This window comes from Tupaia chinensis, unplaced genomic scaffold (genome assembly GCF_000334495.1).
Source record: "Tupaia chinensis unplaced genomic scaffold, TupChi_1.0 Scaffold000333_1, whole genome shotgun sequence".
Classification (NCBI taxonomy): domain Eukaryota; kingdom Metazoa; phylum Chordata; class Mammalia; order Scandentia; family Tupaiidae; genus Tupaia; species Tupaia belangeri.
Genome location: NW_006159827.1, coordinates 1,553,828 through 1,577,941, shown reverse-complemented (window position 1 = coordinate 1,577,941; position 24,114 = coordinate 1,553,828). Strand labels below are relative to the sequence as shown.

Genomic DNA, 24,114 nt, shown 5'->3' with positions numbered 1-24,114 from the left:
CCCCTGGCATTCCTTTCCCTCTCCCCACTCGGACCTGTGGGTCTCTATGCCGTCCCCATCGCCCTGGGCTCAGTAGAGCAGCAGACTCACTCCGGGTTGTTTAAACCCGTTAGGGTCCTCCCGTGTCCTGGTGGTTATTTCGGGAACAGGCATGTACGACCTAGTTTGGGTCCCGGAGACATACGGAATCCGGAGACATAGAGAATCTTGCTCTTTTGGGCGGGCCACGGAAGCCGGCTGGCTCTTGCTCTCTCGCTGGGTGTAAATGAAGAAGCATTTGGACTCACTGCTGCTGCGGGCCCCCCCACCCCCGGGCGGGGACCCACCTGTGGTAGACGCTGACGCTGGGAGGGCAGTGTGGACACACGGGGCCCTGCGGGGTTGCTACACCGGCTAACCCTGCAGGCTGTCCCGCCCAGGACTGTGCAGGCCCTGCCCCGGCACACTGCCTCAATACCCACGTTCACCTGGGGGGTGGTACCTGAGGTCACTTGGAGGAAGGTGCTTAGGGTGCTGTCCCCGAGCGAGTGCCGTGAGTGAGTGGCCACGGCTGAGCTGCCAGGTGTGCTCCGCTAACCCTCTGCTGCCCACGCCGGTTCCTTCCGCCCCACAACAGACATTCAGACACGGGATGCTTTTTCTGAAAAACCACAGAAGTTGCTTTATTCTTGACTGTACTTTACAAAACCACAAGGGAGAAGTCCCCGACGGGGAGCGGGAGGGGGCGGTGTGGACGTGGGGGGAGGCAAAGAGGGGGAAGAGGAAGCCCCAGAAACGAAGCCCCCACTCATCTTGGGGACCAAGCAGAGACTGGGCCCCAGGCCAGCCCAGCGGGGCCTCCTGTGGCCTGGCTGTACAGAGCTGGGCCAAGACGACCTCGGGGACAGGCCACCATCCTCTGGAGACTGCAGTCATGTGAAAGGCAGCCACCGGCCAAGGCTTCTGGCCCCCGGAGAGGGAAGTGGGCCGCGAGGGCAGCCTCGGCGGGGCCGCGCTACCCATCCAGCAGCTTCAGGATGCTCTCCCGCTCCTTCAGGGTCTTCCAGGCCTGGTCCTTCTCCTTCTTGGTGGGGGTCCGCTTCTTCTGCCGGGCGGCCATGATCTTACGGAAGGCGTCCATGACCTCGTTGTCTGCCATGCGGACGCGCTGCCTCAGCTCCTGCCGGCTCACCTCCTCCTTTGCCAGCCTGTGGGAGCAGCCGCCAGGGGCCTTGGTCAGCCCACCTGCCGGGGTGAGGCCCTCCCTCTCCCGGATCGAACCCACCCGCAGGCGCAGGCCGGCACGTCTGTGGACCGTTTCTCACGCTCACGGCCCAGAGCAGAGAGACCGGACCACGAGTACGGGCGCCGTGTGGCAGGCACTGTTTTAGGCGCTTTAAAAATGTCCATGACGGGATGCCGTGCGTGTGTAGGGGCGGGGGCCTATGTGAGTTCTGTGTGCCTTCCCGGCAATTCTGCTGTGAACTGAAAACTACTCCTAAAAAAAGTATTAAATGTAGGGCTGGCCCCGTAGCAGAGGTTAAGCCCTGTGCAGGAAGCTAAGCCATGTGGATCCCACATGGACAACTGCAGGTCAATCCTGGCCCTGGGGGCTTGAAAACATGCTGCGTGGGGGATGGCCGGTGGCGTGGTGGAGCAGGGCGCTGGACTCCCCCGCATGGCTGACCACGGTTCAAGTCCTGGACCTGGTGGCTTGCTTTCTCACTTTCTATCTCTTGCTTGCTCTGTCCCTCTCTGGTCAACTTAAAGTAAATAAATGAATAACTAAAGTTAAATAGAATAATTTTAAAAAATAAATAAAAAAAGAAAGAAAAATGCCCAAGATCCCACAACTGTGGAGTGGGAGGCTGAGGTAAGGTCAGCTTAAACTCTGTTTTTAATCATGATTTATTTTATTTTCATTTTGCATTTCTTCTATGAGTACGGGAGAGAGGACTCAATACAGTCTTGATGTCCAACCCCCCCCTCGGCTCAGCTAGCTTTGGACCATGGGCGTGCACGTGCCTGGCACACTCAGAGGTCTCTGGGTACAAACCTGGAGTGAACTTGCCCTTCTGTTCCAGCCTCACAGACCACTGTGTTCTACCACTGCACCACTGTTTGGCCCCCAGTATTGAATTTGTTTTTTTTTTAAATTGAGATAGGGTCTTGCGATATTGCTCAGGCTGCCTTCAAACTCACGGTTCTCCTTCCTCAGCCTCTTGAGTAGCTGGGATTATAGGTACATACCACTACTCCTGGCTTCTGTTTTTTAGTAATATCCATTTTAAAAAAAATTAATTCATTTAACCTTATTTATTTTAATTTGACCAGAGTGAGAGAGAGGGGGAAGTAAGAAAGCAAGCTGCCAGGTCCAAGACTCGAACTGTAGTAGGCCATGTAAGTCCAGGGCCCTTTTCCGCCATGCCACCTGCCAACCCCGTTTTAAAAAAAATCTTGCAGGAGAATATGTGTGCTTGCCACGGAGGGAGGAGAGTAGGGGAGAAGGTGAAAAAGCGCCCGCCACGAGGCATGGCCATGCTGCAATCCCCTTGCCTCCGTTTCCCCTTTGGGAACTCTGGGCACGCATGCACCCATGGCTGGTGTGTCCTTGTGACTTCAACTACAGACTCAGCGATTTGGGATTCGGCCACCTCAACCACCATGCCACTGGCTGGCCCTATAACACTGGGTTGTCATAGTCAGGATGTACATTTTCTATGCAAAAAACATGTCATGACATTTTTGACAACCCAACAGCTTTTTGTTTGTTCGTTTGAGGTTTCTGTCTTAGGGCATGTGCACTCACTAGAGAGAGAGAGAGAGAGAGACAGTGAGAGGAAAATTGAGAAAGTCCCCCCTGGGGGGATGGCCATACCACAATCCTTTCTCCTCCATTCTCCTCTTGGGGTTTTAGGCACACACACACACACACACACACATGCTGGGTGTGTTTTTCAAGCTGCTGGGTCTGGGACTTGAACCGTCCAGCCAGCCATATGGGATCCAGCCGCCTCAACCACCATGCCACTGGCTGGCCCAAGACCTGCATTCTTTAGCATCCACGTTCTAGACAGCCTGAGGCTTTCAGGGGTGGCTAAGTGCCAAATCGCTCCCTCTGAACAGAGTCCAACATAAATTCCAACGGCAGTGGAGCTGGAAAGCTGCTGAGCGGTCCAGCTGAGGGCTCACTTTGCGAAGGGGAAGCTGCCTCCAGCCAAGAGCTCCCCTGCTCAGGGCCCTGTGGATGGCGTAGGGCAGGGCTGAGGGCTACGCTCCAGCCTCCTCTCCCCACTCCGCTACTTCTTCACGGCCGACGACTCCTCTAACTCGCGTCCCTGCTTTTCTCTCTCTTCCTGTCTCTCCTTCTGTCAGTGCCTCTTGTCCGTATTTTGCTCCTGTCCTTCAGGGGGAACGTGAACTGGAAAGAGGCCTGGCTGTGGCCTTGGGCTCAAGCCTCGGCTGACATTTAGCAAAGCACCTCACTTCACTAGACCTTTATTTTCTCATCTGCTAACCAGGGAAGTACCACGGGCCCCAAATCCGAAGAGAAAAGGGGACTGTGGTATGGCCATCCCCTCAGAGTGGGATGTGTGTGGGGGCGACGTCTCACTTTCTGTCTCTCTCCAGTGAGCGCATATGCCCTATGACAAAAATCTTAAAAAAAAAAAAAATCATACAAGAGGGCCGGCAGCAGGTGTGGTGGTTAGGGCGCTGGACTTGCACATGGCTGACTGCAGTTGGAGTCCTGGACCTGGAGACTTATCTTCTCATTTTCCCTCTCTCTTTGATCAGATTAAAAAAATAATAAACAATTCTTTTTTAAAAAATCACACAACAATATGAGTTAGTTAACATTACCTAACTATATACTTAAAAGTAGGTAAGGAGGGACCAGCAGTTAGCGTAATGGCTATGTCACTGGATTGCCATGTAGTCGACCATGGTTTGAGTCCTGGACCCAGCAGCTTAAACTCACGCCAGGTGCGTGTGCGTGCGTGCCCAAGATCCTGAGGGGAGAATGGAGGAGAAGGGATTGCGGCGTGACCATCTCCCCTGGGGGGGGTGATTTCCTGCTTTCTGTCTCTCTCTCTCTCTCTGTCTGGCGAGCGCACGGCGCCCTATAGCCAAAACCTCTCCCCCCACCCCCCCAAAAAATAATGATAAATAAAATTACATAAATTCTTCTAAACAAAGGGGATTAAGAGAGCATATTTTATATTACATTTTCCGACTCAATTTAAAACATCAAAGTCAACTGTGCAATCGATTACAGGTGCCTGAGGCCCACCTGTGGAGCTGGAATCTGTCAGAGACCTAACCGGGGGCGGTGTCTGGCCTGGACACTTTTTTCGAGTCTCTCCAGGTGATCTGGAGGCTTGGCCATGTTTGGAAAGCCAGTCATAAAGCCCCCCGGACTGCCATAAAGTCTCCTTCTCGCTCACCTCAGGAGGTCGTGCTTCTTGGTGCGGTTGTGGGCGCTGAGCGCCTTCAGCTCGGCCTGCCGTTTGCGCAGCTCAGCGAGGACCTCGTCCTCCGAGTCCTCTGCAGGTCGGTCCTCGGACTCCAGGAGGCCCTGGGCGATCAGCTCCTCCTTGATGCGGCTCTCCAGGGACTTAGTGTGGGGCACACTGCAGGGAAGGCAGGCCAGAGACTCCGGAGACTGGTCCTCTCAGCCCGAGGGCCAGCAGGGAAGGGGTCCCCCCTGAGGTTCCCGGTTTCCCAAGGATGGTGAACACCTGCCTTTCCCTTTGGGCAACCCCTCTGTAGCTATGCAGATATAAAAGTAGAGAGAGAGAGATATCTAGTCTGGCTTTTGACCACAAGCAACACATATCCATTGTCCTAAACCAGAAAGCCCCATAAAGCCGACAACCCAGAGAATCGTCCTTATTATTCTGTTACAAAGCTTTTAATGTATGTAATAAATTTTTTTACATATATATTTTTAAACCTATATTAAAACTTAAGGGGCCAGGGACCAGCAGTTAGCGTAATGGCTATGTCACTGAACTCCCATAGTCGACTGTGGTTTGAGTCCCGGACCTGGTGGCTTAAACTCACGCTGGGCGCGTGTGCGTGCGTGCCCAAGATCCTGAGAGGAGAATGGACGAGAAGGGACTGCAGTGTGGCCATCCCCCGGGGAGGTGGGATTTCTCACTTTCTGTTTCTCTGTCTCTCTGGTGAGCGCACGTGCCCTGTAGCAAAAACCTCTCAAAAAGGAAACAAAAAAAGAAACAAACAAAAAACTTAAGGGGCCAGCAGGTGGCTTAGTGGTTAAGGCACTGGATTCCCAAATGATCAACCAGGTTCAAGTCCTGAACTTGAATCTGACCGGGTTCAAGTCTTAGACATGAAACTCACACCGGGCATGAGTGTGCTTGCGTGTCCAAAATCCCAAGAAGAGGATGGAAGAGAAGGGATTGTGGCATGGACACCCCCTCAGGAGGGCGATTTCTCACTTTTTCTCTGTGTGTCTCTGTGTCTCCAATGAGTGCACGAGCCCTACAACAAAAATCTCTCTTAAGGAAAAAGAGGACTTAATTTGTCAGAGAGCATGTGCACTCACTGGAGAGAGGAGACAGTGAAAAGCACCCCTACAGGGAATGGTCATGATGCAATCCCTTCTCCCCCTCCTCTCTACCCTGCTACGGTCTGGGGCATGCATGTGCACGTGCCCAGCCTGTTCCTCAAGCCCCTGGGTCCAGGACTCAAACCGAGCAGTTGGTCAAGTCGGATCCAGCTGCCTTAACCTCCAGGCCATGGGCCGGCAGACTTGGTTATGTATTAAGTCACTGAGAAACTCAAGATGTATTTTTCACTGCTTCTCTATGTAGAAACGTTTCGTGACTTTTCTGACGACCCAATGTTATTCCCAGTCTTTCTACATATTATTACAGGTTTTCTCCCATGGGCACACTCTTAAATATACGTTTCCCTGTGTGCACACACTTAAAAATACATTGTCTGTACTGGGCTACAACGAACACGTTCCGTATCTAGCACTCTACTGTTTACACGTTTTTATGTTGATCAGGTATATTTCTGTAATGTGGTTAACAGTTGCAAGTTACTTCACAAGACGGAGCCGTAGAATTGGCTAACCAGTCCCCTCAGTTGGACACCTGGGTTACTTACAGCGTGCGAAGTGCTATGAATACTGGCGGGCTGGCCCTATGGTTAGTGGTTAAGAGGGGCAATCCCACACGGCTAACTGTGCAGCTTGAAAAACACACCAGGCATGTAGGTGTGCCCCCAATCCTCGAGGGGGTGGAGCAATGGAAAGAAGGGATTGCGGTGTGACCACGCCCCAGTGAGAGGGGCTTTCTTCCTCTCCTCACTCTATCTACCTATCTCTCAGTGGACTCAGGAGCCCCCAAGCAAATTTTCTTTTTTTTGGAGAGCTTTTTGCTATAGGGCACATGCGCTAGCCAGACAGACAGAGACAGACAGAGAGACAGAAAGCGAGAAATCACCCTCCAGGGGGAATGGCCACGCCGCAATCGCTTCTCCATTCTCCTCTCGGGATCTTGGGCCGGCATGGACACGCGTCCGGCGTGAGTTTTAGCCACAGGGTCCAGGACTCGAACTGCAGTCAAGTACATGGGAATCCAGCGACATAGCCATTATGCCAACTGCTGGTCCCACCCTCAAGCAAATTTAAAAAAAAAAAAAACAACAAAAGAGGAAAGAAAGGCTGGGCTGGCACTCACACCTGAGAATCCTACTGGGCACTACCGCAGTACCCTCAGCCTCTCTATGAACAAGACAATCCCTTGGACATAGGCAGGGTCCGACTGCAGGGTGTGGACAGGACACCACTCACCTGAAGGGTTTGTTCTGATTGCGGGGAGAGGTGCTTGCTCCGTCAGCTCCCGATTCTTTCCCAGACATGTCAGGAATAGGAGAGTCCTCCATGGGGGAGATAATATTTTCCTACAAGGGGACCGGCAGATGACGTAACGGTTATGTTGCTGGACTCCCATGTAGTCAACAGCAGTTTGAGTCTCGGACTCGGTGACTCAAAACTCAAGCTGAGCGTGTGTGCGTGCGTGCCCAAAATTCCAAGAGGAGAATGGAGTACAAGGGACTGTGGCGTGGCCATCCTCCCTGGGGGTGGTTTCTTGCTTCTGTCTCTCTGGTGAGTGCATGTGACTTACAGCAAAAACGTCTCAAAAAATAAAGAGAAATTTTTCCTAGAAGACCACAAAAATGAGAAAGAGAGAAAGAGCTGTAGCATTTCTATTTTCCTACTCCCCTCTGACCTCTGTGGACAGTCTTATTTTTTTATCTTTCCCATCCCACTTCCTCTGGGAAGCCTTCCCAAACATCCAAACAGCTCGGAAGACTCTAGAACTCCCTTACTTTGGTACTGATACTGAAAGAAAGGATTTCGAGAGCGATGGTAACACTCCACAGCGGCAGTGAGGACGGCTAAGCTGTAGTAAACATCTGCACCACACCAGGCCTGGGCTGAGCACTCTGTGGCACGGGCTGCCGGCGGCCCCAATACCACTCTCCTTCCATGGTGGCCGGCCTAGGCCTGAGCTACACATTTCCCAGGCTCCCTTGCAGGCAGGTGTGATACGGTGACAGCTTCTCTTCAATGCAAAATGATCAGGAGAGATAAGAGCCGTAACTACTCATGGCCCCGAGAGCTTCCTCCCTGCTCTTCTCTGTGGGCTTGGAGTGGTGATCACACCTACAGTGACCTTGTGCAGCGCGCAAGGCCACGAGCAGAGGTCCCTGTCTAATGGTATGGCCCTCCCCTACCCTTAACGAAGTCGGCCGGAATATGTGCCCCAGTCTGTTACCTGACAGAGATAAACTACTGTGTTTGAGCCAAGAGTCAGGACTGATGCTCAGGGGCCAGCAGATGGCATAAAGGTTACGTTGCTGGACTCCCGCAGTCAGTGGGAGTGGCTCGAGTCCCGGACCCGGTGGCTTAAAACTCGTGCCGGGTGCGTGCGTGCCCAAGATCCCTGGAGGAGAATGGAGAAGGGACTGCAGCATGGCCATCCCCCCTCGGGGGTGATTTCTTGCTTTCTGTCTCTGTCTCTCCGGCAAGTGCACACATCCTATAGCAAAAATCTCTCTCACACACATACAAAAAGGGAAAAAAGACAAAAAAAAAACCCTGATGCTCAATGAGGTGAAGGGCTGTGCCTAAGGTCAGCCAGTGGGTATAGACAGAAACCCTGAAGCGAGGGTCTGAATCCTGCCTCTACATATTAGTGACCTCAAACAGCCCTTTCCCGAGGCTGTCATCTCCAATGTAACGGGGGCTGGCCAGTGTCCCTGCCTCAGTGAGCGCATGTGCACACAGCACCACACAGGGCGAGCAGAGTAACTGCGGGGTAGGAGCTCCCGGGGGTGGGGGTGGGGGTGTGGTGTGGGGGGGCTAGGGACCAGGAGAGGCTCAAGAACAGCTTCCACCGGGTTGTTGGAAAAGTCGTGTTGCATTTTTGCACAGAAAAACATGAAAAAAAAGCGTCATGACTTTCCCGACAACCCACAGGGTATGGCAACATTTTATTTCGTGATTTCCAGGCTGGTAGTCATTCTCCCACCTGAGAAAATGTATGAAACTGTACGTTTACAGTCTATGCACTTCTCCCAACATCAAGCATATTTCAATAAAAAAATAAGTATATACGTCAGTACGAGTGAAAACAGGACGGTACCGTGGCTCTAGTTTTGGGTGGGGGCGCTCACCTCTACCAGGGCCTGTAGGAGGCGCTGCGTCAGGGCACCAAAGGGGCACCCGTCTTCTGGCTGCTCGTGCTGGGCCTCAGACTTCTTCAGCAGGGCATCCACATCTGAAGTGGGCAGAGAAGAGGAGGGCAGGCGGCTGAGTTCTAGGAATTCAAGGCCTGGCCGGGCTGGGCAGGGCGGTGAGGTGTCTACCTTTCGTGTCCAGCTCGGTCAGAGGCCCCATGAGGCCTTTCTTCTTGTCGGCCACGGCTGCTGCCCGGGCCCCGTCCTTCTGCTCCTCCAGCAGGTCCTCCTGAGCCCAGCGCTGGGAGTAGTGCTTCCCCAGGGGTGGTATCTGTGGGAGAGGCGTCGCCCAGGCCGTGGGGGTCAGCGCTGGCCAGCCGTGCCTGGGGTGCGGGGAGCTCTCTGTGCACTTGGGCACTGCCATTACGCTTTTCGTTTACTCTTACACCCTCACTCCTTTACTCATTCGCCTTCCAAGTCCCGCTAGACAGGGCCGAGGCCTGTGCCTTCCCCATTCTCACCAGGAATGGGCGAGAAGGGACAAAGGAGGTAAGATCTCTAAACTCGCCCTCCAGGTAAGGGACAGACACAAAAGAACTGAAACAATTCCTGAGACACAAGGTACAGAACGCTGGGAGTTCACGCACCGTCTCAGGTCACAGCTGTCACCTTTACAGAGACTTAGGGGACGTGGGGTCGGGGCGAGGGGAGATTAACTGTTGTGTTGCTAAAGCTTACTACTGCCTGTATGCATTACTTTTTCAAATAGATTTTTAAAAATTATTTATTTTTTATTTATTCCTTCATTTATTTTCATTTGGCCAGAGAGAGACAGAGAGAGAAAGAGGGAAAGTGAGAAAGCAAGTCACCAAGTCCAGGACTCGAAACGTTGTCGGCGCCTTGACCACTACACCACCTGCTGGCTGACTCAAATAGATTTTTTTAAAAACACAGAGAAGGGGACGAGCAGTTAGCGTAATGGCTATGTCGCTGGACTCCCACGTAGTCGACCGCGGTTCGCGTCCTGGAGCCGGTGGCTTAAACTCACGTCGGGCGTGTGTGCGTGCGTGCCAAAGATCCCGAGAGGAGAATGGAGGAGAAGGGATTGCAGCGTGACCATCCCTCCTGGGGGTGATTTCTCGCTTTCTGTCTCTGTCTCTCTGTCTGGCGAGCGCATGGAGCAAGGTACCATGGCATCACACAGAAGAGACCAGTTGTCTCTGGTGCATCAGGAACGGCATCTTGATCGGTGCAGGTAACATGAAATCAGGGCCTTGAAAGGGGATGTCGCCCTGTCAAGGGCAGAGGAGCTTGTGCAGAGACCCTGAGACCAGCAAAGACCCTGTGCAGGCCTGGGAGGAGGGCACAGTGTTAAATCCAGGAGTGAGGAGGGGTGTGACCACAGAAACTAAAGAGGGGTGCTAGGGCTATGCCACTGAGGACTGAGACACACGGACTTGACCCTGTGGACTACAGCAGCCGGGAGGCCTGTTAGCGGGGCCATGACAGGAACACATCCGATATTGACAGCTGACCCATGGGAGAATCACCGCGCACCCCCCTCCCCCCCATACCAGGCCAGACTCTCTTCTGTATTTTCTAAACTTTCTTTAATGAAGCATGCGTTATTTATTTTTTGGAGAGGTTTTTGCTATAGGGTGCGTGCGCTCACCAGGAAGACAGAGACAGAGAGACAGAAGGGGAAAAATCACCCTCCAGGGGGATAGTCATGCCGCAATCCCTTATCCTCCATTTTCCTCTCGGGATCTTGAGCATGCACGCACACGCACCCGACATGAGTTTAAACCACAGGGTCCAGGACTCAAACTGCTGTCGACTACATGGGAGTCCAGTGACGTAGCCATTATGCTAACTGTGGTTCCAAAACATGCTTTATTTTTGTCATAAAAAAATGAACTTTGGAACCACTAAGTGGCATAGTGGTTAAGGCACTGGACTCCTACGTGGCCAACCATGTTGGAATCCCAAACTTGGCAGCTTGAAAAATCACAATGGGCACGTGTATACGCGTGTTCAAAATCTCAGGAGGAAAATGGAGGAGAAGGGATTGCAGTGTGGCTACCCACCTAGGGGGTGATTTCTTACTTTCCCTCTCTCTCTCTTTCTCCAGTGAATACACACGTTCTATGGCAAAATTTTTCTAAAAGATAAAATAAAAGAATGAACTTTTATATATTAAAGAAAAATCCTTCTAGAGACCTAAAAGCAGAGAGTGTCAAGAGACTATTTAGGGGCCGGCAGGTGGCACAGTGGTTAAGGTGCTGGATTCCTACATGGTCAACCATCATTGGAGTCCTGGGCCTGGCAGCTTGCTTTCTCACCTTGTCTCTTTCTCTCTCTGGTCAAATTAAATAATAATAATAATAACAAGTAAAATTAAAAGAAATACTTTTTTTTTTTTTGAGAGATTTTCACTGTAGGGCGCGTGCGCTCGCCAGACAGACAGAGAGAGACACAGAGACAGAAAGCGAGAAATCACCCCCCAGGGGGGATGGTCACGCCGCAATCCCTTCTCCTCCATTCTCCTCTCGGGATCTTGGGCACGCACGCACACGCGCCCGGCGTGAGTTTTAAGCCACCGGGTCCGGGACACGAACCGTGGTCGACTACGTGGGAGTCCAGCGACATAGCCATTACGCTAACTGCTGGTTCCCAAGAAATACTTTTTAAAAAGAGAGACTATTTAAGGGGCTGGCAGGTGATGTGGTGGTTAAGAGCGCTGGACTCCCACGTGGCTGACTGTGGTTCGAGTCCTGGACCTGGCAGCTTGCTTTCTCACTTTGTCTCTCTCTCTCTCTTGCTCTGTCCCTCTCTGGTCAAATTAGAAAATAAATAAGTAGATGAAGAGACTACTTGAATGAAAGCAAACGGAGGCTTGAGTCAACACCGAGGGGTTGGAGACGAAGGGACAAGGATGGACTTCACTGAAGTTGAGGACTGAAGAGGTGGTGCCCTTTGGCTAGGGTGGAGGGAAAGCAGTGCAAGGTGGAAGCTGAGAGCCCGGGCCTGGGTGCACGGGTGGGTCAAAGGGGCAGGCAGGCTGGGCAGGGCAGAAGGAAGACGCTGCACGGCTCTGGGATCTGTTTCTGAGGCGTCTCGGAACCCTCTTGCTCTCCAGCGCGTCTACAGAGGCCCACAGACTCTACCTTGTAATGCTCGGCCTCGTCTTCGGGGGGTTTCAGTAGCTCCTCCAGCGTGCGCACCTCCTCGCTGGTGATGTCTGCACAGTAGGGCTCCACAGAAGCCCAGAACCTGCGAGAAGGAGGAGACCCTGAGTGGATGCCCTCTGCTCCACCAGCCTTCCCTGCCAGAATCCCGAGGCCTCCCTCTATGTCCTCTGGCCTAGAACCTGTTGGGGGCGTCGTTCTTAGGGATCCGCGGCACGTCGATCGGGTCATCAGTGAATTCATACTCCTGGATCTTGGGCTGAAGGTTTTTGGATTTGGGCCGCCCGGGGCCAGGGCCTGGCCCGTGTCCCGCCTTCCCTTCCAGTTTCTGCTTCTTGGGCTTCCCATGTTTTGGGGGAGCTCCCAGCTCGTGGTCTCGACCCAGCTTCAGGAATCGTCGGTCGCCTTTCTGTTCCTGCCAGTCAGTGAGGATCTGAAATTGACAGGGACGGTCACTGAGGGGGAGAAGGGAAGACATAATTCTTTCTTTCCCCCAGTGAGTAAATTAGGATCTAGAATCCAGGGAGGCTCTGAGGTCTTTCCCCCTCCTCTCTTCACTTAACCAACTCCTTCTCCTCCTTCATAACGCAGTTGTTTATTCTTTTTTTTTTTTTAACATATGGAACGCTTCCCCAATTTGTGTTTGAGAAATGGGGAAATTGCCCAGGAACCAAGAAAGTTTAGAATGCCCTACCAGCAAAGAAGGCCAGACCTGTATATTTAATTCTTAAATACCCTTATTGTTAACAAATCTGTTACTTGTCAATCACCTACCCCCAGATATAATTAAGTAACTTAGTTTCATCCTGTCATTTCTTCTTTCTTATTTTTGTTTACTCATAAATTTAGCTCTCTCTTCCTGCTCTTAATTTCTGATCTTTGATTTGGCATGACCTTTGTTGTCATTTGTCTTCTTTTCAACTTCAACTCCTGCCAACTGCCCTCATCTCTTGGCATTTCTCAAAGTAAAAAATAAATAGATTAAAAACATCTGATTGTCGTTTCATATCAGGTTACTATTATATGATTGGCCACCCTCAGTTCAGTTCTAATTAATTGTCTAATTTATTTCTGTTTAACAGAAGAGTATACCTTGCAGTTATACAAGGCAATATTCCTCAAAATGTTTTAATAATTTTATAAAGAGTTTACCAGATTTGCAAGTTTTTATAATTCTTACCACATATTTACTCCTAACAACTTAGGTGATGATTACAGAATTTTCAGCTTATTTTTGTAGCCTTTGTTAGTCTGTAATTTGCTTGTAAACTGTTTTTTTTTTTTTAAAATATGGAACGCTTCACGAATTTGTGTGTCATCCTTGCACAGGGGCCATGCTAATCTTCTCTGTATCGTTCCAATTTTAGTATACGTGCTGCTGAAGCGAGCACAGTTGTTTTTTCTGTGTCTCTGTTTTACGGGACATCCTTCATACGATTCTCATCACTCCATTCACTTGCCTGCCGCTGATTCACCTCTATATCAGCCAAGCCAGGTAACACTGTTCAGTAGAAAGCTCACATAAACGGTCACACCTGAGCACACGTCAGTACTGGGAGAATAGGTGGTAGCAACTTTTTCGCCCAGACAAGCAAACCTTCACTTCAAACATCACTACACCAAGAAAGCCTTCTTTAAGTTAGTTACCTGGCTTCTTAGATGCTAAAATACTACTGATTGTGCCACAAGGCCTCCTCACAGGGTTGTCGTGGCTGCCGAGGGACCCCGAGTTCTTTCTATTCATCCTCTGACTTCCTAGTTCAAATAGCAGCTCTTTCCTCTAATAGTCTCCGGGACTCTGAAGCTCTGTACAGGTTCGTCCGTGCTGTTTGGTCATACTGGAATGAACAGCACACCTTGTCTGTTCAACTAGATTATAAGCCACTGGAGACCGGCTTCACTCATCTTAACCATCTCTTCTCTTCTCTAGGACCTAGCGTTGTGCTCGGTACACAGGACTCAAGGTAAGTTTATGCAGTACTTGCAAGTAATCAGAGTAACGCTGATAAATACATTTCAAACGCTTGGTGACAGAAACCGGGTTGAGTCTTTGCAAGAACTCGTTTAATCCTTACCAAAACTCTGAGGTAGGTTCTATAGTTCAGGTCACTTTGCACACTGGAAACTGATGGCCAGAGGTAGAACTATCTCAAAGTTACACTGGAAGGGAACCTCAACACCAGCAAGTGCTTAGGCTGGTATTCAAACCCAGGTTTCCCCGTTCCAGTTCTCCTGGTGCTCCCAACCACACCATCCCATCAGTCAGTATCTGTCAGACCTCTCCTTTTCTTTAGGTGACAACCTCCCTGATGGTCAAACCTGTCCTAACCACCACCTCCTTTTTTATTTTTAGAAGAGGTTTTTGCCTTAGGATGTGTGCGCTCACCAGAGATAGAAAGGAGACTCATAGTAAGAGGGAAAGTTAGAAATCACCCCTCAGGGGAGGAAGGCCACACCACAATCCCTTCTCCTCCTGGGATCTTGGGTGCGCATGCACACGAGCCCGGTGTGATGTTCAAGCTACTGGGTCCAGAACTCAAACTGTGATCAGCCATATGGGAGTCCACCAATGTAACTGTTATGCCATCTGCTGGCCCCTAATTACCTCTCTCTTTCTTTCTTTCCTTGTTTTGGAGAGGTTTTTGCTATAGGGCACGTGTGCTTGCCAGAAAAACAGAGAGAGACAGACAGAAAGTGAGAAGTCATCCCTTGGGGGGATGGCCACACCACAATCCCTTCTCCTCCATTCTCCTCTCGGGATCTTGGGCATGCACACACAGATGCCTGGCATGAGTTTAAGCCATCAGGTCCAGGACTCGAACCACGGTCCCACCTCTTTCCAATGACTAAACAGGACCTAGAGTACGAGGGCATGGTGGGGGTCAATAAAACTCTAGTAAATTAAAAATCTTGCAACGTATGAGGATCATAAACATCCTTGTGAACTCTAAGTGTTGCACAAGCCCCGTTTCGGTCTTTCTCTGTCCCCGTGAGCTCCAGTACCCCAGGCCTAGGCAAAAAGGGCTACTTCAGGCATTCATAAACGGTCTCAGTTTTCCCTTGGCGGCGAGCCCTCTGTGGGGTATTACCTGGGTTTCGGCCTCAAGCACACGCAGACGCCGGCTGGCAGAAGAGAGCAGGGTCTCAAGCTCCAGCTGCAGGGTGTCCAGCTCCTCGATACCGATGCCATCATCCTCGGAGCGGGCCAGCACTGCCGTGTAGCGGGGACAGACCTTTAGGTGGTCCACAGACTTGAAGTCGTGAAACTGCAAGGGGCAGTCCTTCAGCTCACTCATGGCCCAAGATAATGGAACCCTGCGGAACTGGAGAAGAAAGGACCGTTGATGGGAGACAAAGAGGTATAAGAAAAGCTGAAGAACACCCAGGCAAGGAAGCCAGGATTCAGCACCTCTCCTGACAAGGCTGACAGTACTTCTCCTGTTCACAGAGCCCCTCCTTTATGCCAAATTAGCTGCAGAACACCTCACTGACGAACCTCCCTGAATTCCTCATCCAACCCCACCAGCAGGGACCACTGTGATCTCCTATTTACGAAGGCAGAAAGTGAGATTCTAAAAGGCATCTTGATGCCTAAGCTTCCAAAATGCAATAAGAACCCAGGCAGTCTAAAGTCTGCATCCCTAGTGGCCTCCCTACACATGCATGCCCTGCCTTCACTCTTTCCTTCTGCTCCTCCCCGGTTTTGCTAAGCCTCTAAGCGCCAACCATCTCACTTTTACAATGTTTTCTCCTGCCGCCCACCTCTCCTTGTCTCATCCCACTCCACCTTTCTCCAAGTCCCTGATCGTGGTTGGGAATGCACGCAGGTAAGCCAGAATGCCCTGGCTTCAAGTGCTCTATGTACCTCTGACCACGTTGTTTAACCTCGCTGAGTCTCAGTTTTTCCATCTGTAAAAAGGGAATCAAAAAAGTCTGTTTCCCCATAAGAAGTCGGAATCTGTACAATGGGGATAACGGCAGTACGTACCTCCCTGGGATGTTCGGAGGAGTTAAGAGATGGTGCCCGTCAAGAACCCAGTGCAATGCCTGGCACAGAAGAAGTGGGACTACTTAACGGCTGGACCCACCCGATGTCCCGCCTTCAAAGTCCCAGTTCTCTAGGGACCCTCTACGGTGGCCCCCGCCCCCTCTACCTCCCCACTGCGGCCTCCTAGGGCCCCCAGGCCCCGGGAGGGGGCGGGGAGTTCCGGTGGGTCGGAGCAACCGCCCCGGAACTGGCGGGGGGCGGGCTCCCCGCACTTGGCGCAGGGCGGGGAGACAGCGAGGCCGAGCCCAGTGCTGCTCGCAGGGTGGGGGGCGGAGCGCGGGCCCCGAGCGAACAGGCCGCGGGCGAACCCTGGGGAACGGCCCGGGGCGGGGGGCGGGGCTCGGCGGCCGAGATCTCCGGGAGGCACTTGGCAGGGCCGAGCCCCAGGGGCAGCAGGTAGGAGGGGCCCGGAGAAAGGATGGGGGCGCAGAACCGGAAGGAACGAAGGGCTCCTCCGCCTCGGTTTGTCCTAATTTGGTGTCCAACCTGAGGTCGGGTTGTACCATTGCACGAATGGGGGAGGCCGCGGCAAAGGCGGCACAGAGGCTGAGGCGCAGACGAGAGCGGCACGGCTGCACGGACGAGCCCGCGTAGCCCTATGTAACATGCGAACTTTAAAGCTGCCGAGACAGTTGCAGCTTTAAACACTCGTCCTGAGTCCGAGTGTTCCCAGACTCCTCCTCCCCTGCCCTGAACACAGGTGGTACCGACCGGAAGTCCGGGCGGAGACTGCGGCTGCGCCTGTCGTGAAAGGGCAGGCGTCGCGGGGCCGGCCACTTCCGCACTTCCGCTTTCTGGCCCAGCCAGCGCCCGCGATGGTGAGAGCCGGGCCCCTGGCCAGGGACCCCCGGTGTTCTGCCGCGGGACTGGGGGTCTAGGGGAGGTGCAGCTCTGCCGCGAGGCCTGTGGTGGAGGGAGGCCTGGGGCTGTGGGGGCACGACCAGAGCCGGGGCAAGAGGGGGGGGCGGGGGCCGAGATGAGGAAGGGGCTAGCGGGGGCCCTTGCAGGTAGAAGGTTGCCTCGCCCGGTCAGGCTTGGGCTCTCGGGGCCGCGGGCGAGTATTCCGAGGCGTGGAGGAAGCCGGAAGTGGGGCGTCCGGGGCTTGTGGTGGAGCCTCGGAGGGACGCAGTAGGCCTCATAGCCCGAAATGGGGCCACCTCCTCGTCCAGAGTAGCGCTTCGCCGCATCCTCCGTCTAGTCCCCTCCTGCCTTCCTGACCCCTCGGTCCCCGTCCCACTGTTCGGACCTCGGCCTTGCTCCCACCCTGCCGCAGGAGCTCTTCAGTTTTGCTTCTCTGCAGGCCCCTTTCTGGTCAGCGGAGCTGTGTCAACCTTACCCTTTGTGAGCTCGGATAGTTTACTCCTCCCTGCTTGGCAGTCCTCCTGTCTGATAGATGTGGGTGTTCCTGGGAGGTGTCGCCTTGCTGCACCAGGGCCCTCTGCACACACTCCCTGGTGGAGCCTACCTAGCCTTTTGACTTCGGCCATGACCGGCTGTGTCCAGGTGACTCCTCGGTCTGCCTCTCCTGCTCTCCTTCAAGGTCTGCTTGAATACCTGGAAGGCACATTGAGATTAGAACTCCAGATCAAAGCTCATCGTCCCTTCTGAATTCGTTCTTCCTCCTATATTCCCTATCCTGGCAAACTTTGTGCCTTCATACCTCAGATGGGAATCTAGGATTTTCTTTCTCTTTTGTTTTCATTCAGGACATGCCTCTTAATTTTTAAAAATTCAAGTTTATCGAGTGGGACTGGCCACCTAAAATAAATGGTTTTTACTAATGTGGACAATAGTAACTACAAAAATAGTAACCAGTACTATAGTCAGTGTACATAACATTACTATCACCCCCAAAAGTTCCCTCGTGTCCTTTTAGAGTGTCCTAGCCCCATCCCTGACCACCAGTGATTTTTTTTTCTTAGAGTTTTGCTTTTTGTTTTTGGAAAGATTTTTGCTAAAGGGTACGTGTGCTTGCCAGAAAGACAGAGAGAGACAGAGACAGAGAATGAGAAATCACCCCCCCCGGGGGTGGTCACACCGTAATCCCATCTACTCCTCTTGGGATCTTCCACTCGCGCACACGCATCTGGCGTAAGTTCAAACCACCGGGTCCGGGACTCAAACCATGGTCGACTACATAGGAGTCCAGAGACATAGCCATTACGCCAACTGCTGGTCCCACGAGTTTTGCTTTTTTAAGATTATCATATAAATGTAATTTTTTAAAGAAAGAATTGTTTTACTTAACTTATTATTACTGTTATTTTCTAATTTGATCAGAGTGTGAAAGAGGGAAAACGAGAAAGCAAGCTCCAGGTCTGGGACTTGAACCACAGTCAGCCATGTGGGAGTCCAGCACCTTTAACCACCACACCACCTGCCAGCCTCATAATTGGAATTCTTTAGTATGCAGCTTTTAGTGTAGCTTGTAATACATTTGAGACTTACCCTTATTGTATGTCTCAGCAGTTACTCCTTTTTACGGGTGAGTAGTTTATAGTATGAGTAGACCACGTTTTTGTTGGGAATTGTTTGTTCACTCTATTATTCTTTATAGCTACTGCCAGTTTATTGTCTGTGATTCTGTTTGTCCTTTCAATTGCCCAGTTCAGGCTCTCGTCCGTGCTTCTTGAATAACCTCTGTGCTGTGTCTCACTTCCCTCTGCAATCCATTGTCTACACGGCCACCATGCAGTTGTAGTCGTGTAACTTCCTCCTCAGAAAGTCCCAGTACTTACCGCATTAAAAGAAAAGTAAACTCAGTAGCCTGGCATTTGACGTTTTCCATAATCTTACCTCTTCTTACCTTTGTGGTCTCATCTACTGAATGTGAAATGCTTCCCATATACAGAAGCATACTAATTCTGGAACCCTTCTCTTTGTTTTTTTGAGTTTTTTTTTTGTTTTTTTTTTTTTGCTATAGGGTGTGTGTGTTCACTAGAAAGAAAGGGACAGACAGAAAGAGACAGAGAAATCACCCTCCCGGGGGGGAGGTAGGGAACGGCCATGCCGCAGTCCCTTCTCCCTTCTCCTCTCAGGACCTTGGACACGCACGCACACGCGCCCGGCGTGAGTTTAAGTCACCGGGTCCGGGACTCAAACCTTGGTCGACGACGTGGAAGTCCAGCGACATAGCCATTATGCCAACTGCTGGTCCTGCCAATTCTGGAACTCTTAATGCCCTTTTTCGTTATTCTAATCTTGCTTACTTCTTTGGTTTATTCGTTCATTCTACAGAAAATGAGGAAGACACTGTAAAATACTGAACTAGGTGCAGGCTTCCTAGCTATGAGTAAAGTAGACACGGTCTGTTGACTGTAAGGCTTACAGTTTATGGGAAGAGAAATCATTTTACAAGATGCTTAAGAAGGATGTGTCATTGTAATTTGTATTAAATGCTGTGAAGGGGAAATCAAGGGCTTCTCTGAGGAACTTCCCTAATAAGCTGAGCTCTGAGAGAAGACTTAGGCAGAGAGAGGAGAAAAGCTTGCAGATAGATGGCTCAGCATGGGTAAAGCCCGATAGTGAGAAAATGTGGCTCCTCGGAGGAACTGACCTCTATAGCTCGAAGCGGATTCCCCTACCGGGAATGTCCTTATTCTCTTTTTTTTTTTTCTCATGGTGAACATCCTAATTTTATTTCATCTTCTAATCAAAACCAGTTTCTTCTGCAAATACAGACTCACTGTAAGTCTAATTATTTCAGATTTCGTCTTCTGCGTTGTAGGTTTTTTTTCCCCCTCTGTATCCCCCACCCGGTTGAGCTATGTGAGGGAAGCATGGTCTTAATCATCTTTGACCCAGCTCACTCAATGCCTGGCAAGTAGTCCATGTATGCACTTACTGGCTAACGGGCAGATTGAGGATGGCATTCACTTGTGTGCCTCTAGGCCAGAGTTTCTCAGCCTCAGCAGTATTTTTTTTTTTGGGGGGAGAGCTTTTTCGCTATAGGGCGCGTGCGCTCGCCGGACAGACGGAGAGACAGAAAGCGAGAAATCACCCCCCAGGGGGGATGGCCATGCCGTAATCCCTTCTACTCCATTCTCTTGGAATCCTGGGCACGCACGCACACGCACCCAGCGTGAATTTTTAAGCCACCGGGTCTGGGACGTGAACCGCGGTCGACTACGTGGGAGTCCAGCGACATAGCCATTACGCTAACTGCTGGTCCCAGCAGTATTGACACTTGAGGCTGGAGAGCTCTTTATCATACACTGCCTCTCCACTGTGTATGATAAAGCGAGCATACCCCGCTTCAGGTCATGACAATCAAAAATGTCTCCACATTGCTAAACTTTCCCTGGCAGGCAAAATTGTTGCCCATTCAGTACCACTGCTGTAGACTTGGGTGTTCTCTGTGCTGTCTGAGAACTGGACACCCTCAACTATCTGGCCCTGGGAGGAGGAGTAGGGGACCCGTGGGTTTGGTAAGGCAGATTCTGATCCTCCCTGCCCTTGTTTTTTTTCCCCTTATAGACTGCCACTCTCCGCCCCTACCTGAGTGCCGTGCGGGCCACGCTGCAGGCTGCCCTCTGCCTGGAGAACTTCTCCTCCCAGGTCGTGGAACGACACAACAAGCCGGAGGTGGAAGTCAGGTAGGGGGGGAAGCTCAGGGTGGGGATGCGAGGTGCAGCACACTGGGGCGGCTGCTATCCAGAGGTGCTGGGAACTCCCTGGAGTTGTCAGAATAGCTACCGTTGATGTGCTTTATCTTGTTGCCAGATGAGCGATGTTTCCTGGTTTGGAGTTAGTAAATGGGATCACTGGGTGGGCAGGACAAAACCCAGGGGAGAAGTTTCTCTAGAACCAAGATTCCTTGACACGAGGTATGACTTTTCAGGGCAGGGCTGCTCATAAAATACCTCCTTTGGCAATGTCGAACCCACTGGCAGTTTCAGGAAAGGTGGGAGAATGTAGTTATCCGAGATGCTATCTTCATACTTAACATTTTCGTTTCTGTTTTTTTGTTTTTTGGGTTTTTTTTTTTTTTTTTTTTTTGGTGCTGGAGGCTATGTGAGCTAACCAGGGAGAGAGAAGAAAGAACCCCCATCCGTTGGGGAAGGTCACACCACAATCCCTTCTCCCTCTCTCCCTCCTTTCAGGGTTTCGGGCACACCCCCAGCGTGTTTCTCAGGTGGCCAGGTCCGCTCTCGAACTGCACGTGGTCATGCACGCGGGAACTGGCTGCCTTAACTATCAGGCCATGGAGCTGGTCTGCTGTCTTCATACCTTTCTTTTCTTTTTCTTTCTTTCTTTTTTTGAGAGGTTTTTGCTCTAGGGCACGTGTGCTTGCCAGACAGACAGAGAGAGACAGAGAGACAGAAAGTGAGAAATCACTGGCCACAGCACAGTCCCTTCTCTATTCTCTCAGGATCTTGGGCACGCACGCACACGCGCCCAGCCTGAGTTTAAGCCATCGGGTCTGGGACTTGAACCGCGGTCGACTACATGGGAGTCCAGCGACATAGCAATTATGTCATCTGCTGGTCCAGGGTATTAGAATTTTTAATTGTCAGAGGGCGCATGTACTTGACAGACAGACAGAGGGAGAAAGCACCCCCAGTGGGGCGTGATCATATTACAACTCTTTTCCAGTTCTCCATCTCCTTGGGATTTCGGGCGTGGGTACACATGCACACCCTTGGCGAGTTTTTCAAGCTGGTGGGGCATGGTTGACTGTGCGACTTGGCCCTCTTAACTACCGGGCCACAGGTCTGACCCAATAATTTCCCCCCCTGGTTTGTCAAAGGGCATGTGTGCTTTCCAAAGAGAGAGAGAGAGGGGGAAGGGGGAAGCACCCCCTCCCCATGGGGAATGATCATGCCACAGTCTCTTCTGTTTCTCCCTTCTTTTGGGACTGAAGGCATGCACACTTGTACGTATGCCCGGTGTGTTTTTCAAGCTGCTGGATCCAGGACTCAAACCATGCAGTTGGCCATGTGGGATCCAGGCGTCTTAATCCCCAGGTCACAGGCTGGCCCTCGGCCCAAGGATTGTATCCTACCAACCTGTACCTGTTTAACTTCTACTGCAAATGCTTCATATTTCAAATGATTTCGTCTTATCTATTAGTAGTTTATATTGTAAATAAGTTTTTTATTGTCCCCTTTAAAGTTTAATCCGAGGATAGGACTGACAGGTGGAGTGGTGCTTAAAGGCACTGGATCACATGGCCTATCATGGTTTGAGTCCTTGACCTGGTGGCTTGCTTTCTCACCTTCCCTTTCTCTGTCTCTCTCTGGTCAAATTAAAAAAAAAAAAAAAAAAAAAAAAAAACACAATAACAACAAGTGGAAATAAACCTTTTTAAGAAAGCTTTATCTGGGGCATATATAACTGATACAAACCATGTTATCACTTTAATTGATACAGTTATAATTTGAATGTAGAAAAATAACCGATAAGATGTTAGGATGTGCCATATTATGCAACTTAACAGACCTGGTTTCCAGCAGGCATTTTACACTGATCACAGCTCACGGGCACCACTACCATGGTTTACTACCATTACTACTATGTCCGTCTTCAGAGGCATCCACTTGGGATCTGAGCTGATAGGGATCTAAGTTGTGAATAAGTAAGTCATTGTGCATTGGTAATTAGAGGGGGCCACACTGGAATTTTGGGTTGTCCTTATCTTTAAGGCAGGTGCTTTTGCTTGATTCCCTAGATGGTCTATTGGTTGGCCCATAGTTCCTAAAATCAACTATCTCTTCTTTATTTTCTTTGAGAGAGAGGTTTTGTTTTTGCTATAGGACATGTGCACTCACCGGACAGTTTGAAACAGAGACAGAAAGCGAGACATCACCCTCTGGGAGGATGGCCATGCCACAATTACTCCTCCATCCTCCTCTTGGGATCTTGGGCACGCACACACGCATATGCACTTAGCGTGAAGTTTGAGCTACCAGATCTGGGACTTGAACTGCTGTCAACTACATGGGAGTCCAGTGATGTAACCATTGTGGCATGTGCTGGTCCCAATTATCTTTTTCTTTTTTTAAAGAGGTTTTTGCCATAGGGCATGTGTGCTTACTGGGGAGAGACGGAGACAGTGAGAGGAAAAGGGAGAAATCATCCCCCAGGGGAAATTGACTCACCACAGTCCCTTCTCCTCCATTCTCTTCCTGGTATCTTGGGTATGTATGCACTTGCACCTGGCATGATTTTCAAGCCACTGGGTCTGAGACTTGAACTGTCGTTGGTTATATGGGAGTCCAGCAATGTAACCACTACCCCATCTGCTGGCCCCTGAACCATCTTTTGTAAAGCTCCTACCACATGCCAGTCATGTTATTAGACCCTTGACTCTTTTTCCCCCCTCCGAGGTTTGTGTCTTAGGATGAGACAAGACAGGAAGAGGGAAAGTAAGAAATCACCCCCTGGGGGGAGAACACAGCACAGTCCCTTCTGCATTCTCTTCTCGGGAGCTTGGGCACGCATGCACATGTGCTTAGTGTGGCTTTCAAGGCACTAGGTCTGGGACTCGAAACACAGTCGACCATGTGGGAATCCAGTGACATAACTGCTATGCCATCTGGTCATCTGATGGTCCCCCACTTGATTTTTTTTTCATCTTTCTTTTTATCTTGAGTTTTTTTTTTTTTTTTTTTTTTTTTTTTTTTTTTTTTTTTTTTTTTTTTTTTTTTTATACGGTTTTTCTCCCCCCCCGCCCCAGGGGATGGCCATGCCACAGTCCCTTCTCCTCCATTCTCCTCTTGGGATCTTGGGCACGCACACACATGTGCCCGGTGTGAGTTTAAGCCACAGGGTCCGGGATTCAAACCTGGTCAAGTACTTGGAAGTCCAGCGACATAGCCATTATGCCAACTGCTGATCCCAATTCTTTTAATCTTTCAGTCCTCGCCAGTGAAATAGGAATCAGAGTCATTGTACAGATGAGGAAATTAAGATTCTGACAGGGTAACCTGCCCAAGGAAAGTCCACGATCTTTGCACCCTGACATCGCGCCTGTGCTCTTTCTGTTGGAGGACACACTCGCTGGTCCCCGTCGAAGAGCACTTGCTGTGAGCCTTCTGCTCCTTCATCTCTGTGATCTCTGATTCCAGGACCTGCTGTGCAGTCGCCCTGGTTGTTCTTTCCCTCTATAATACAGAGGCCCCTGTGACATTGTGTTTTCAGGAGTAGCAAAGAGCTCCTGTTACAACCTGTGACCATCAG

At 50.9% G+C, this 24,114-nt stretch overlaps 2 protein-coding genes and 1 non-coding gene across 3 annotated transcripts in view; 1 reads left to right on the top strand and 2 right to left on the bottom strand.

The window, feature by feature from the left end:
• Window positions 1–632: 632 nt before the first annotated feature.
• Window positions 633–16,197, bottom strand: TADA3 (transcriptional adaptor 3). Its single transcript, XM_006152014.3, has 9 exons — window positions 15,874–16,197; window positions 14,975–15,208; window positions 12,068–12,318; window positions 11,865–11,970; window positions 8,887–9,028; window positions 8,695–8,798; window positions 6,806–6,915; window positions 4,425–4,610; window positions 633–1,187 (listed from the first exon to the last, which is right to left on the bottom strand). Exons 2-9 carry the CDS (start codon window positions 15,179–15,181, stop codon window positions 995–997), a joined length of 1,299 nt encoding a protein of 432 aa, XP_006152076.1. The 5' UTR covers window positions 15,182–15,208; window positions 15,874–16,197; the 3' UTR covers window positions 633–994.
• On the bottom strand, window positions 13,170–13,276 carry LOC114008421 (U6 spliceosomal RNA). Its single transcript, XR_003549954.1, has one exon. It is a non-coding gene; the product is annotated as a U6 spliceosomal RNA (small nuclear RNA).
• Window positions 16,198–16,644: 447 nt separating the features above from the next.
• The window catches only part of ARPC4 (actin related protein 2/3 complex subunit 4), a gene marked incomplete in the record, with an annotated part of 14,447 nt that continues 6,977 nt past the window's right edge, over window positions 16,645–24,114 (top strand). The window contains 3 exon segments of the mRNA XM_027773244.1: window positions 16,645–16,751; window positions 20,410–20,528; window positions 24,076–24,114. Coding sequence (XP_027629045.1) covers window positions 16,749–16,751; window positions 20,410–20,528; window positions 24,076–24,114 — 161 coding nt within the window.

Bases quoted from the DNA above. Each gene is read 5' to 3' on its own strand.
- TADA3 (XM_006152014.3), bottom strand. From the start codon at position 15,181: ATGAGTGAGCTGAAGGACTGCCCCTTGCAGTTTCACGACTTCAAGTCT. The intron at 11,971-12,067 runs GTTCTAGGCCAG...TCCTTCTCGCAG, and splicing joins AAGAACGACGCCCCCAACAG to GTTCTGGGCTTCTGTGGAGC. The intron at 4,611-6,805 runs GTGAGTGGTGTC...CCTTCCCTGCAG, and splicing joins AATCAGAACAAACCCTTCAG to TGTGCCCCACACTAAGTCCC.